This window comes from Silurus meridionalis, chromosome 29, assembly GCF_014805685.1.
Source record: "Silurus meridionalis isolate SWU-2019-XX chromosome 29, ASM1480568v1, whole genome shotgun sequence".
In the NCBI taxonomy this organism is placed as follows: Eukaryota; Metazoa; Chordata; class Actinopteri; order Siluriformes; family Siluridae; genus Silurus; species Silurus meridionalis.
In genome coordinates, this window is record NC_060912.1 from 4,844,627 (window position 1) to 4,860,501 (window position 15,875).

General features: G+C 36.7%; 1 protein-coding gene across 12 annotated transcripts in view; it reads right to left on the reverse strand.

Annotated features, from left to right (window-relative positions):
- Positions 1–2,020: 2,020 nt before the first annotated feature.
- epb41a (erythrocyte membrane protein band 4.1a) overlaps positions 2,021–15,875 on the reverse strand; it is a 36,690-nt gene continuing 22,835 nt past the window's right edge. For 6 of the 12 annotated variants that reach the window (XM_046844081.1, XM_046844076.1, XM_046844080.1 and 3 more), the window contains 10 exons: positions 15,082–15,156; positions 14,396–14,425; positions 12,137–12,199; positions 11,926–11,964; positions 9,704–9,877; positions 7,215–7,343; positions 6,923–7,009; positions 6,747–6,827; positions 6,455–6,571; positions 2,021–4,625 (listed from right to left, as the gene is read on the reverse strand). In XM_046844081.1, coding sequence (XP_046700037.1) covers positions 6,473–6,571; positions 6,747–6,827; positions 6,923–7,009; positions 7,215–7,343; positions 9,704–9,877; positions 11,926–11,964; positions 12,137–12,199; positions 14,396–14,425; positions 15,082–15,156 — 777 coding nt within the window. In that variant the 3' untranslated portion in view covers positions 2,021–4,625; positions 6,455–6,472. Of the gene's footprint in view, positions 4,626–6,454; positions 6,572–6,746; positions 6,828–6,922; positions 7,010–7,214; positions 7,344–9,703; positions 9,878–11,569; positions 11,767–11,925; positions 11,965–12,136; positions 12,200–14,395; positions 14,426–15,081; positions 15,157–15,875 lie in introns of those variants that run through there. The other 6 variants (XM_046844082.1, XM_046844083.1, XM_046844085.1 and 3 more) reach the window with 6 other exon arrangements.

The window sequence follows — 15,875 nt, forward strand, 5'->3', positions numbered from 1 at the left end:
GTTTGTGGGTAAACCACCTTGAACCTTAGAATCCAGTGCGAGGTGTTTGACATCTTGGTGTTAAGCTCTTGCAACTTTGCTCAAAACTACAGAATGCATTATAGTTTTCTCGAACTCAAGTTCAAAATGAACTGACCCTGGTATTGGAATGGTATAATTTCCCTGTATAAATAATACAGTAGATGTTTCAGTAGCCTCTGGCATTTTTTTCTATTAAAAAAGAGAGATTTCACAGCTTCTCACAGCATACTTGTAAAGATAATAGGAGTAAACAGTTTGCAACACTCCTACAGAGAAGCCTGTTATCAATCAACATGGACAAGGTCTGGCTGCACTGATCTTTGTGACGAGAAAGCTGCAAAAAAATTGATGAATAGGGCAAGAAAAAAGTTAAAGAACAAGACAGGGTGCAGAAAGCTTGATGATGATGAAGAGATGGACAGCTCTTATTAACATTTAATTGTAGATTAAGTGTATTGTTTCTTTAAAGGGTTCCGGAAGAACGTTGTCTTGTTTTTACTGTGTACTGTGTACCACTGTGTATAGTAGAAATGACAATAAAAGCCTCTTGACTTGACTTGACTTGACTAAATTCAGACGTTACATAAAGTGCTTATAGTTAAAAAGAAAACCCTAAACGAAAACACTAATTGCACCCCAGAACTACTTACCTACCTCCAAATGAAGACTAACCCCCAAAGCCACAATCTTGCTAAAGACCTTCCCAGAAGAGGAAAGTTGATATTATTATATGAGCAAAGCGAGAATAAATTTGCAATGAGGTGTTCAACATTCGCAATGAGGTCATATGGGTGTGATGATATGGGTTGCACCTACATTTGCTTATAATAATGCTCATAATGTCATAATACAAAGAATAAATATAAGAAACTAAAACTTAATGTGATGCAGACTTTCCTCAGGACTGTCTGAGCCAAAATTCTAATGTTTTCAAATTTTATATGTAGTCCTAGATCAGACACATGTGGACATGTAGCCTGAAAGACAATGCTTGGATTGAAATTCATGTGGTTATTTTTTCTTCAAAAAGCACTTTATTGCAAACACACAAAGCAGCATTAACTGTGGGAATTCGTGGAAATCGCTCATTTTACTTGATATTTGGGAATTGATCCAAGCAAAAATGAAAAAGAAACCAATTGGCGAAAAAATTTCCATGTGCTCTTGTTTCAGGAAACAAGTAAACCACATTAAAGACTGACATGGATCACTTGCTGTTATGACTGTGTGCTGAAAGCTAAATTTAAAACAAATCTGATTTAAAAACATGAGATCATAATTGTGCTCAAAAACTTGAATGAGATGAGAATGATTATATTGGCACTGGATATAGGCCAGCATTTTATCCATTTATCGACAGAATTATTGTATTTTTATGATAGAATTTCATTTAACAGATGTAAATAAAACGTCTCACTCAAATGTGCTAAGCATTAAGGCTGACTTCTTTTTTTTGTCTCCATTCAGAACAATTTATTTGCTATTTTTTATATAAAAATGTGAATCATTCTATACAACATCACAGAGCAATCAAAACACATTTATGGGAAATTTAAACAAAAAAACACATGAAAATGTTTAGGATTCTTATTAAAATATGAAGTAATAGGTTTCAAAGTAATAAAAGAGCTATATTTACAATAAGCTGCAAGTATTCAATAAACCTGCATGAGATTAGCTTTCAGATGAGCTTCACATGAAGAGAAGAGGATCTGATGTATATCTGTGTATCACATCTATAGGGGAAAAATACAGGTTTGTTGTGTGAGAAAATATAGACCGTATTTATAAGTCAATAGCTGTACAGAAGCCAATCAATAAGATAAATCCTTCTTCAGTCAGCTCTTACTGCTCCATTACAGCATTAAATATTATGTATACATGAGGTCAGTTTATAACCATATAGGAGATGTCAACTTATTGATTTGTAGACACGTGGACAGCAGTGAAATGAGACAGTCACACTGTTGGTAACAATATTTAACACAGAGACATAGAATGGGACTGAATTTGAATTTATTCAGTGTACAAGCTAAATAAGAAGGAATAGAAAAATTACATTAAAATTGTAAAATACAAGGAGTGGAAAGGTAGGAGCATCACAATGAAAAGACAAAACACTGAAAAGTACATAACACTTTTTTAATACAAAATCCTATTTATATCATAATATAAAAAAAAACTGTGTTGGATTTTAATTCATTTTCAGGGGCAGCAACAGAAAGGACAAAAATAGAGGATGTCAGAATAACAAGTGGCCAAGGTGTGTACATAAATTATAGTGGAAAAGATTTTATACACAAGGAACACTGAGCACCATTGAGTTGCTTTAATCAAAACACGACTCTAATTCTGCTAATTTGAGGTTTAGTGAACACATTTTTTGATCTCTAACGCTCAGGGGCGGTCAGTATAAAGTGTGCATGTGCACATGCTAGGGGTTGAACAGACCAGAAATGTTCATAACAAAAAAAAACACTGAGCTGGTTGTGTAGTATTTGTTCATTGAAAGTATTTCAAAGACGATAAAGCCAATGCTAAACATTTTTTTTTTTGCTTTACTGTAATGGAAAGAAAATGCAGCATTATGATGTAAACAGTACTGTGTGAAAAAGTACTTTTGGAGCCACAGGCTGCTCTTGACTTTATCCAATCCCGTAAGCCGTTTTTTGAGTAAATTCACTGGCACATTAGCTTAAAGAGTGATAATCCACTGATCATCCAAACTCCTAAGAAAGACTAAGATTCAAGCTCATTTACTGCTGCTACAGGCCTGAATCTCCCAGGCCCTGCTATAGATATTACATCCAGCATTGTTCAGAGCTTCCATTATGTAATGAATCAACATTTTCAGCTTGTTCACAAACTGTTACACCATTCAAAACAGAATCAATTCGTGAATAAGCTAAAAACGTTGATTCTATATTATGCACAGGTTTTACACATTAATTGTAGCCATCAATTTTCTAAACAGTAAAGCCAAAAAACACTGAATCCTGAAATTCCTGAAATTTGCTCATTTATTTTGTAATGACAAACTATAAGTAAAATATTGTATTTGAATGAATAAATGAAACTATACCATTTGGCCAGAAGCATATGCATGAGTACTCATTCAAGTCCCTAGCACATCACTGCTGAGACTTTCCAACACAGACATGAAGACATACAGCCATCATTTCTTTGATTCTTCTTCCGAGCACAGAATGAAATCTCCGAATAGTAAAATTCAGAAAGTGTGCGTCCTTGGGGAGCACTGTCTTAGCATGCAAAAGGGGAAGGCTTTGAGGGACCTTTCTGGCCTAGTCAATTTACAAAAAGAACAAGATTCTGGACAATACAGAATACAGATGAGAACACTTTGTCCTGATAATATATTCTACTGCCAAACTGGGTAAGAGGGGTCAGTTTCTAATCATGCAAAAGTGGTCAGAGGGTCACAGATTAAATATTTTCAGCTGTCTCATCAATGGCCCCTGCCTTTAATGGGCAAATTCTGTGTACCTAGTGGTGTGGGGCAATGTTTAAGAGGTGAATGTGGAGGGCTCAGGTGTACGAATCATTTGATTTATACGAGGTCAATGGCAAAAACTGTCCCAAAGACACCTGGATTTGTACATGAACCAGTTCCTATGGCTGGTGAAAAAGTACACTCTTGCGCAGCCGACGTTCACTTGTCTGTCATCAGCTTTAAAGGAGAGAGGACATGTATGTAGCTCTGAATACCTTCATAATGTTGATGATGTCAAGAAGAAGAGATGAAATGATGGCTATACAACAATTATATAGCAAATATTCACATCCTGAGTGTTGGAAGGTCTCAGCGTGTGAGTGTGTGTGCACATGCACACTGGTCTATCCAAATGATGTTCATCGCATTTGTTAGTTAGGAGAGGTAAAATACATCTTACATAAAAACTGCATGTAAAAAAAACAGAGGAGAATCTAAAGCACACACAAATGGGTACAGAAAATACACAGAAAAATAGTTTCACTGTTTGTCTGCTTTCTTCTGTCCCAATAAACAATACTATTTGTGACAAAAGAGTTTGAGTTGACGTGAAGTGAAACCTAAAGAGAAGACATGTTTTTTCAATGATCATAATTATTAACAAGAAGAAAGAGAAGAAGAAGGAGAAGAATGTGTTCACAATAATTAATAATCCGTAAAAGAAGAAAAAAAGACACAAAATTGATTTCAGATGCTGCTGTCCTGTGAAGAAGCCCACACAAAACCCCACAGTACATGTCTCGAAAAATTGTTTTAAAAACCTACGGTATTATCAAACCCACTAAAATCTACATTTAAAATGTCAATAAAAGCCACGTCGGCGCTTCACTAGAACAATTTGAGAACAATGAAAGAACTAGTTGCAATCTGGAGAAAGAGAGGGAAAAGGAGAGAGAGTGGGGTGCTACAGAAAAATGGTGCTATAGGAAAATAATTCCAGTAGACGGTCAAATGCAGTGGAACAGGCAGGAGATGTGTCATCAATAATGCTCATCCTGCTGGTTAATCTGCTGTCCTGTCAGGGGGAGAGGCCCGGAAACAGTCTGGATATTCAGCATGCAGTCTGGTGAGTGTGTGAATCAGGGATGGATTTCTACGGGGGAAAAGAGGCAGGACGCTGAGGTCACCGGGGCCGTATGTTACTTACCATTCTATGGGAAAGGTTTCAAAATGTCCTTGTACATTAACAAACTTAAAACACTGTTCTCAGACATGTAAGGCACTGGAGCTAAAAAATGCGACACATCTGGAAACAGAGGATGAAAGTCTAGACGCAAGACTTGCTCCAACAACAGGAATGATAAAATCCTCTGCACATCCTGAGACTAAAGCACTAAAGTAAACAACACATGTTTGATTAAGAGTAGAAGTCATCCAAAACCATGTCTTTGCACGCACAGCAGAGCCAGCCTCTGCGATCAGCCTGAGACACTTAAGTGTATACAAACCACCATGGCAGGGCACTAAACCATGCCAGACACACCGCACCTCACACAAACAGTTCCGCAATTACACACACATGGCTCTACTACCACCAATTTCTTTCTTTCTTTCTTTCTTTCTTTCTTTCTTTCTTTCTTTCTTTCTTTCTTTCTTTCTCTCTTTCTTTCTTTTTCTTTCTTTCTTTCTTGCAATTCATGCACTTGTTATTTATATCATCACAGGACCCTGTGAGGCGTTCATATAGCTTTCTTTACTGAGAGTCAGTGAGGGAGTCAATGAGTGAATCAGTGAGCGAGTCAGTAAACAGGGGAATGAGAAAGTCAGTGAGAGGCAGTGAGTGAATCAGTAAGAGCGTCAGTAAGCAGGTGAATGACGGAGTCAGTGAGGAAGCCAGTGAAGGAGTCAGTGAGAGAGTCAATGAGGGAATCAATAAGAGAGTCAATGAAAATAAATGTAAAAGTGGAGTGATGAAGTCATTTAGAGTCAGTGAGTGAATTAGTGAAAGAGTGAGTGAGGAAGTCCATGAGAAGCAATGAGTGAATCAGTGAAAGAATCGATAAGTGAGTCACTGAGTGGGGAGTGATGGAGTCAGTGAAAAGCAGTGAGTGAAAGAATCAATCAGCATGTCAGTGAGTAAGGGAGTGAGGGAGTCTGTGAGAGGCAGTGAGTAAATCAGTGAGAGTGAGCAAGTTAGTGAGAGTCAATGAGTGAATCAGTGAGCGAGTCAGTGAGAGTGAATGAATTGGTGAGAGAGTCAGTGAGGGAGTCAGTGAGAGAGCCAATGAGGGAATCAGTGAGAGATTCAATGAAAGTAAACGTAAACGTAAACGGTGGAGTGAGGGAGTCAGTGAGAGTCAGAGAGTGAATTAGTGAAAGAGTGAGTGAGGAAATCTGTGAGAAGCAGTGATTAAATCAGGGAAAGAATCAATGAGCAAGTCAGCAAGTAAGGGAGTGAGGGAGTCTGTGAGAGGCAGTGAGTGAATCGGTGAGAGTATGCAAGTTAGTGAGAAAGTCAATAAGTTAATCATTAAGAGAATCAGTGAGGGAGTCATTGAAAGGTTCACTAAGAGTCAGTAAGTAAGTGGCTCAGTGAGAAAGTCAGTCAATGAGTCAATTGGGGGGTCAGTGAGGAAACCCACACCTCACTCAAACAGTTCCTCAATTACATGCACATGGTTCTACCATAAATTAACTTTTTTCCTTTTTTTCCTTTTTTCTTCCTCCTAGAACATTACACATTAACATTACCTGCCTTAACACAAACCATGTGACTTTAAAGCTCAGTAATGATCACAGATGTAAAACGTGTTGTTTAAATCGCCACAGAACCAAGGCACAGCGTTAGGGGTTTAAAGAGATTTCTTAACTTGTAATTTGGATTTCTAAACACACTGTGTACAATATACAACATTTTGTGGTATTGTATTAAAAACATTACAATCATGAGTCAGTGATACAGGAATATAAGACAATTCTGACCTGCATGAAGGTAAAATGTTACTCTGGAGTGATCTCAGTTTCCTGATGCACTACTACTTTAGTAACAGACATGTCTGGGTGCTGTTCCTTCGCTTCCTTTATCGCCTGAGCCAAAGCCTGGAGACCAGAGGGTAGATCATAAACAACAGGGTTAATATTTTACATATATATTAATAAATATTAGCATTGCAACAGCACTTGGATTCACATGAGGAGTAATTAAATAGTAACTTGTGTGACACAACACAGATACATGATCATGACAGAAATGGATCATAATCATTCCCTATACCTTATCATGGTCGATTTCAGAGTCACCAGTAATCACAATTCTCTTCTCAATCCGGGTTTCTGAGATTCCTCCTTTCACCATCTGAGAAAACAAGGAGGTTATCTACAGAAAGAAATGGCCCTAAAACAACAATATCCTGTGATTCCTCACTTCTAAAAACAAACGAAGCAGCTCACTTTTGTGATCTGTGTAGTGGTTGTGGTGCTCAAAGTCTCAGAGGTGATAGTTTGGGCATTGAGCAGCATCCCAACATTCTCATCTGGCTAAAAGACACACGTCATATTTCTTCTCATAGTATTCGCAAAAAAAATGCAAAAGCAGATATATTGACCAAACACACTCACAGCCTAATGAGGCACACAAATCTAAAGAGAACAGCCACAAACATCTGTCAATTCTCAAACAAACACACAAAAAATAAACACAAACCAGGCGAAAAGAAGGAAAAGATATCAGAATTTCTCTTACCTGAGCAGATTCATATGTAATGGTTTTCATTTCGGTGTGCACTATCGGGCCCTCATTGGTGGCAGTTTCGCTGACTGGGGAGTGGGTCACATCAGAAACTGTAATGGTATGTGTCTTCACAACTGGAGTCTGGAGAAAACAGTCCACAAAGTATGAGATGCTGTGAGCATCATATCACCTCATTACAGTATCTTTGCCCCAACACTGAAACACCATTTTTACATTTACATTTATGGCATTTGGCAGAGGCACCTTATCCAGAGCATTTGATAGTTCAGATCCTTGCTCAAAAGCCCAGCGGAGGCAGCTTGGTGATGCTGGGATTTGATTTTGTGACCATCTGATCCAAAGCCCAATGCCATCACCACTAAGCTACCACCTCCCTTTTTTGATTACATTGCACACATGTAAACACATGTAGTGTTATTATAGCTTAGATGTTTCTAACACAATGCAACACACACACTTCAAATAAAGAAGGGAAGATAATCAACTTAGTATTTCAGTAAAATGTGCAGATGAGGACATTCTTTTGGACCAGGTTTTGGACTCTACCTAAACAATATTTTATTGCATTTTAACATTCTGGTAACCATAGAAACTTCTGAATGTGTAAAATCATTAAATGTTAAAATACATCTATAATAAAATATGTATATAAAATTTAACATATGTTGCACCAAGCAGTTTCTCTCAAAGAAAAATGCTGTACAATATACAAATGCTCGATACATTAATAAATACAGCGCTTCCCCCAGCTTAGGTCTGCAAGTGGGTTTTTTGGGTTGGGTTTATGAGCTGAATTAACTGTAGAGAACACCCTTTAGGAAGTAAAAGAAGCAAACAACTGAAAGCAGAACCACATTTTGCAGTCTCCGTGCAGTCATTACTGATAGTGTATAAGCCCAGAGGGAAAAATAACTCAGAGGCCACATTTAAGGTCTATACCGCCACCTATTGTACAGCTGATATGAGTGCATTCTGATCTGTGTTTTAAAACTAAGGGGTTAATAAGTGAGTGTCAGTGCAAGGGGAAAGGAAGTCGCAGAGTGAGTCATCTAATGATTGGGAGAGCGAGTGAATGAGTCAGTGAGGGTCAGTCAATAAAAATATAGATGATAGATAGATTTTGTTGCCTAAATAATAGTTCTATGAATTGCAAAGTAATTGAGAGTCAGTGAGTGAGCCAGTGTGTGTCAGTGAGAGAATCAGTGAGCAAGTCAGAGAGAGAGAGAGAGAGAGAGAGAGAGAGAGAGAGAGAGAGAGACTGTTAGCGAAACAGTGAGAGAGACAGTGTGAGAATCAGTGATCAAGTCAGTCAGAGTAAGTGAGCATGTTAGTGAGAAAGACAGTAAGTGTCAGTGAGAGAGACAGTGAATGAGACAGTGAGAAAGACAATTAGAGACAGTGAGAGAGAGTCAGTAACAGAGACAGTGAGAGAGTTAATGAGAGGGACAGTGACAGGGATAGTCTGTTGTGTAGACACATGTAGGTGTTCTATTAAAACTATGGATTGTTCTGTGGGATTAAATAAAGAAAAACACACTAGGAAATGTATTTTAACAGTAAGACACTGTAAGTTTCAGCAAACTGTAAAAAAAACCCAGTAGATTGCCGTAAAATCAAGAAAAAACAGCAAAATACTGTAAACCAGTCAAATTCCTGTTGTATATTTTGTCAGTTATCATTGTTAGGAGAGAAGAGCCTGTGTTTAAGTCAAGGATGAACAGAGACCTATTAATAGAGTTAAAAGAGACCTATGCATGTTCCTTTATATAAAGGTAGTAACTGTGTAACTGATATTATCTACAAGAGATTTGACTTGATTTGATGCTTTTAATGATTTTGCATAATTCTGTAAGTATTTGTGTCATGTACTTAAATAACATACATTCTGAGTATTAATATGCTCACATTATTTAAATATTATAAATATTAGTTTTATAAACAAATGTAAAGTTCCACTTTAACTGTTTTTTAACAGTAGATTTCTGGCAACTACAGCTGCCAGGTTTTTGTTTCGTAAATTTTACAGGATTTATTTTTACAGAGTAGGACTTTTAAGGCAGACACAATGTTAGGAATTATCTTATCCTTTAGGAATCAAAATGAAATGATCCAGATTGAACAGAGAATACATTCTAAATGATTATAAATACAGATGTCAAGGACAGGACAAAAACCCTGTCTGAAAGCATCACACGATAAACAAATAAACAAATAAATAAGCATTTGGGAAGTTAGAGAAAGTACATATACTGTATTAATCAGTGGGTATCAGTATGCTGTTCCTATCTCTGCAGGGCTCTGATTAAAACATAATTATATATATGTAATTATTTATATGAATATTGTGAATTCTGTTAGTCACAATAATAAAAGAGCAACAGTACCTGTCTTCTGCCTCTCAAAATAAACTCAATCATATTAGAATAGCATAATATAGCTTTCTTTATATATGAACTTAACAGCAAAATCATTGTCCTCACCAGATCAGGCTGCATCTGACCATTAATGTTAGCAGTGCGGAAAGGCGAGTGTGTGGACAGACGTTTGTCCCATTCACTGGGCCGTGGTGCTGGGACAGACTCCATGAAGCTGCGCTTGAGCTCGCTGATACTGCTGTGGTGACGCATAATCCCTGATTGAGTCTTATCCAGGTCCTATCAACACCAAAGGCCATTATGAGAAAACAAAATGAAAGAACAACATTTGAAAAGTGGGAGGAAGGGTGAGGAAGAGGAGGAGATGAAGAAGACTGTTCTGGATTGTTAAACTGACAGGGTTGGCAGACTGTGCTAGTTTAAGTAAAAGATTGTTTTGTCATTTTTTTTTTTTTAGAAAAATCATTGGAATTAAATCTGATAAAAAAAGAACAAGTGCAGAGAGCCTGAATGTGATTTCTTGTTTTCCAATGCTGAATGTTTTTAGACTAAGATCAGGTGGGGTGCATTTTTTGTGATGACGAAACCTGGCAACCCTGGTTAATTACTCTATCTTTATCACTTCTGTGTGTGCTTTAATTCCTTTTAGTGTTAATAAAAACAGTCACACAGAAGCAGACACAGAAAGAGACAAAAAATAAATGAGGAAATGTGTTGTATAAGAACATTTTCTGGGGAATTACGGGCAAATCAAAAAACACTCACATACGTTCCACCACTGTGTTTCTCTCCTGCTTCATTTAAATTTCCTTTATCCTCATCATCATCAGTTTTGTTAAAGACTTTCTTTTTAATGCTAGTGTGTTCTGTTGCATTACGATGCAGTGTTTCAAAATATCTGCATTATCTATCATACGTTTTTGTATTACAATATTAAATATGCATCTAAATTGCTTTAATAAAATGCTATAATACGAAGCAGGAGAAGGAAAACATGTAATATGCATGTGAGTGTCCTGGAAGCATGAATGTAAAGACGTCCTCATGCACACAAACCTTGTGCCCTGGCTTTTTAGTTTAACTATGAAGAAAATGTTCTCTCAAGAGATACATCCACAACAGAGTTCTCTAAATCTGTAAAACGGAACCAGCTCACAGATAAAAAAAATTGATTTATTAAAGCACTCCAGGTTTGACAGAGGACGTGTGACTGTAAGTGACGTGATAAAGTTTGGATAAAGAGTGGAAATCTTTTAATTAACTCAGAGATGGGAGCACAATCACAGGGATCAGGCGTGTTGTCAGTTTCATTTCTGTCAATCATTTAAAAAATATATGACTGGGCACAATATGAATAGGCAATATACAATAAGAGAGAAGCACCTTGTACCATGCAACCATGTGCATTTAGATCAGAGATCCCCAAACTAGGGTCCATGGGCCAAAGTTGGCCCTTGGTGTTGATTTGGTTCACCATGCCATACAGTATAAAAAGAGGAAAAAAGCCTGAACAAAATGCAATTTGGAAACACTTTCAAATACTAAGGTTTAGCTTCATGTCCTTCATGAGTCTGCTGAATGGATAAATTATACATCAAACTCTATGGTACTATATACTGGATTGTCTTCCATCATTCAATAAGTTTCACCGAACTAGAACTTTGAAAATAAATCTGCTTTAGGAAGAAGAAGAAGAAGAAGAAGAAGAAGAAGAAGAAGAAGAAGAAGAAGAAGAAGAAGAAGAAGAAGAAGAAGTGGTAGCAAAGGAGTGGTAGCTCAGTGATTAAGGCCCTGGGTTACTGATCAGAAGGTCAGGGGTTCAAGCCCCAGTTTCGCCAAGCTTCCACTCTTGGGCCCTTGAACAAGTGCTACAGGTGTGCCGTATCATGGCTGACCCTGTGCTCTGACTCCAGCTTCTAAATAAGCTGGGAAATGTGAAGAAAGAATTTCATTGTGCTGTAATGTATATGTGACAAATAAAGGCTATATTAAGATTTCTATTTATTTATTTTTAAACATTATACACTTTCATTTCAATATAATGGTTCGGATAATGCAGCATTATTTCTAGTCCATGGTTCTCAATAAAGTGTGGGTTTTGGGCCCCTCTGATTTACATGGTCCATGGTCACTGTTATAGTGCCCTCTTGTGGAAAATAAAAGTTTGCCTCCAATTCAATTAAAAAGTAAAAATAAAAGAAAAAGATTTTTATTAAAATACATTTATTAAATAAGACAAATGAAAAAATCCCAATCAGATATTTAAGCAACTTCTATTTGAGATTTGAATGTAAAATAAATTTTAAGAAAGGAGAAGATATACTTGCTTTGGAATGACTGAGATAAATTGTGCATGCAAAGTGATTCTATAATTGAAAATAGAAAATAAAGAACAAAACACACACACACACACACACACACACACACACACACACACACACACACACACACACACAGATATAGAGATATATGAAATCAGAAATCTCCATGCATTTAAACATGCAACAAAGGGAGAAGTATAAATCTCCATATACAAACCTCCAACATTAAATTACTATGTCTGGTATAAAGAGTTTCACCCTCCAGTTTTTTGGCCCTTTTCTGCAAAGAACAAAAAGAAAAAGAAAAAAAGAAGAAGTGTTAAGGGCTTGTTATAATAAATAAACAGAGTCATTACAGAGAAATCGCTTGCTGTTTGACCTGCAGGAGCATTCAGTGGGATAATGTAGAAGAGAGATGTGGTCACACGTATCAGATGAAATGCAAATGTGCAGGAACGCGGAGTGAAATGGTGTATGGGTGCAGAGGCAGGAGGGAAAACTGGATCATTGTGTAGTGATCAGTGGTGGACAGTTACAAAGTAAATGTAATTCTTTACTGTACTTAAGTAGTTTTTTGTGAATGTGTACTTTACTGAAGTATTTCCATTTTGGGAAACTTTTACTTTAACTTCAGTACGATTCAAAGTCAAATATATTACTTTAAGTAAAAAGTAAATATATTTGACTTTGAATATATTACTATCACAAACATACAGTGTCTGGTCAACACCAAGCAGAACATTTTGAGAGTAATAAATGATGAAAGAATTTACTGACTCTAACTCGCCACAACACCTGTGGTCTTATTTGTGTGTTTTTTTAAAGTAGTTGAAAAGAAGGGTTTTTTTGGGTTCATGATAATTTTATTAGATATCAATCTGTGCTTGACTCATTAATATCATTCTATTAATAGATTGTGTGCTAAGAGTAAGATTAGATTCTTTTTACATAAACTGAATAGACTGTGATGAAAATAATAATAGGAACATTCTAGCTATAATAAATCATAGTACTTTGGAATCTTAAGTACATTTAAAGGCAAATACTTTTGTACTTTTACTCAAATGAAATTTAAATGGTGCAATTTACTGAAGTAATATTTTACCTACTGTATATCTACTTTAAGTACATGGTTTGTGTACTTTGTCCACCACTGGTAGTGATTAAAGTGTCGATAAAGTCTAATTAGGTAGGGATTAGGTCCAGGATAAATGCTAGAGGTGAAACATTTCTACTGCTTATTGTTTAAGGATCAAATGCCTTATTTTATTTATCATTGAACAGATGGTCAGACAGTAGCTAACTAATATTACAGCCCTACTGTGAAAGACTTCTCTTACTCTCTCTTACTTGACTAAAAAGTATGTGCAATCTTGACCATTACACCCATATATGTTTCTTCTTCAACTCTTCAGTAAGAGACCCAAACACTGTTCCAGCAGGACATTGCCTCTGCGCACAAAACAAGGACCATTAAGACATGGTTGTTGGTGTTAAGGTTGGAGTGGAAGAACATTGGCATGTGTCCTGCACAGAACCCTGACCTCAACCCCCATTAACACTGTACATCTTTGGGATAAACTGGAGTCTTTTTAACATTCTCACATCAGTGTCTGATCTCATTAATTGATCAATTAATTAAAAAAAAAGAGTGGAACTTATAATAACAGCAAAAAAGATGATGTTCAACTAGAACGTGATAGTCAAGGGTGCACATACTTTTGGTCATGCAGAGTATCTCATATAATTTACCTAATTCGTTTTTTCTATTAGGTTTATTTATTTCCAGCTAAACACTTGTCAGAAACGAAATAAATTTACATTCTACATTATTGTACAGTTCTACAGTATTATTGATAGGCTGCAAAAAAATGCACATATTAAGTGACTTCTTATCACATGACTGCTTTTCAGCAACATTACGAAGGTAATAATATTAAAGACTTCAAATGATCCTCCTAACCCCAGCCCCAGAAGAACATGCTTAATTTGATCCAAGAACATATCTAGAAGCAAAACAAACATTCTAAGGGCCAACATTTTATATGGAGGCAGGCAATATATATAAGCACATGCAGAGATCATTCCCAGCACTTTTCATTCATTCTTTAATTTATCCATCCATCCATCCATCCATCCATCCATCCATCCATCCGTCCATCCATCCGTCCATTCATTTCATTTTAGCCACAATGAAGATCCATAACGTACCAGCCATGAAGAGTTAGCTTAACACACACACACACACACACACACACACACACACACACACACACACACACACACACACACACACACACACACACACACACACACACACTATACAAGCAATAACAAAGCCAGACACAGCCAGGGCAGATACCAAACAAACAAAAAAGACAAGTCAATTGCTGTATAATCTCAAAGAGTAACAGTAAGGATGTGGAAAATGGCTATTTTGTCATGCTGTAACCCTGAAATCTGAATAAGTTCCAACCTTGCGCATTCGCACCGTCACTTCTGGGGGCTGTGCATGCCCCAAAGAAGAGGGAACAGAAAGTCATATTAGAGCCCCTCACATACATTGAACCATTAACACTTTGTGTACATACTAAGGAGAGTCATGTAGTCAAGATTTAAATTGTGTTAAACAAACAAACGTCGAATAGTTTACAGCACTGTGCAAAAGTCTAAGTCATATATAAAGAAATGCTGTAAATCAAAGATGCCTTTAAAAATTAAGATCACTAAGCAGTAATAAACAAACTCAGTCCCTTGCCTTTAAAAATACATGTATAGCTTCACGTACATGTTCTGTAGTTTTATAAGAAAAATGGCTGATATGGTCAAATTAGAGCATCTTAGAGAACTATTTATCGAGAGAATTCTTTATCTGATTATCCGACTTTATCTTCAACACTCAATTTCTTTTATTTAAAATAAAAATTGGTCTATAAGCTATTATGTTATTATGTCTTTACTGAAATAAAAATATATTACTGCACAAAAATTTCATTGTTGGGAAAAATAAATGCTTGGCCCCAATAAAAGACACTGTGAAGAACTTCTAAGACATTGAATATTAAAAAAAAAATACAAAGGTTTTGGTACAATACTGTATAAAGGTCGCATTGTTAATGCTTGCTCGACATCCGGTGTAGCTTCTGAAACTGAAGCACACACCTGATTCATTTTCTCCCCTTTAGTGGTCTTCACTGCCAAGGCATCACGGTGCCGCCACTCACGCCGGAGAACCATCTGCAGGGGCACATAATTACCCACCCTGGTATAAGTTACCCATGTCTCTCTCTGTTTCTCATATACAATCACATGACTTAAGTAGAACCCTTCCGCTTGATCATTAACTGCTGTGTAGTGTGGATTGAATTTGTGAAGGATGTAGGATATATACAACAGGAAACATGGTTGCTTTCAGAAAAGCTGACTGTATATGAACACTGTCATATTAACTCACTGCAGGTAGGCAGGAACTTGAGGGTCACCCAGGCCACCCTCATTTCATAAGATGTTTTCTTTTTGTAATTAAAAAAAATCCTTATGCCAAAGCTTGTAATCCCCACAATGCATGTAACCTACTGACTGAACCAAGGATTGGTTGCATTTCTCCCTGTGCAATTCCAGGTTTAGTTGCACACACTGGGGATATAATAGCTGTAGTTCAAGTTTTATTTCAAGTTTCCTTCTATAGTGCTTTTACAGTGGACATTGTCTTAAAACAATTATAGAATTATAGAACAAAAAAATGTTTATATAAGTAAATTATGTGTATTAATCCCCGATGAGTAAGACTGGGGTGACTGGTGGAAGAAAAAACTCCCTTAGATGGTATGAGGAAGAAACCTTGAGAGGAACCAGACTCAAAGGATGAGGAACCAATCCTCATTTGGGTGGTATCAAGAGTGTGATTATAAATCTTTACTTCTAAAGAACTACCACAGTTTCCAATGAGGTGGCAG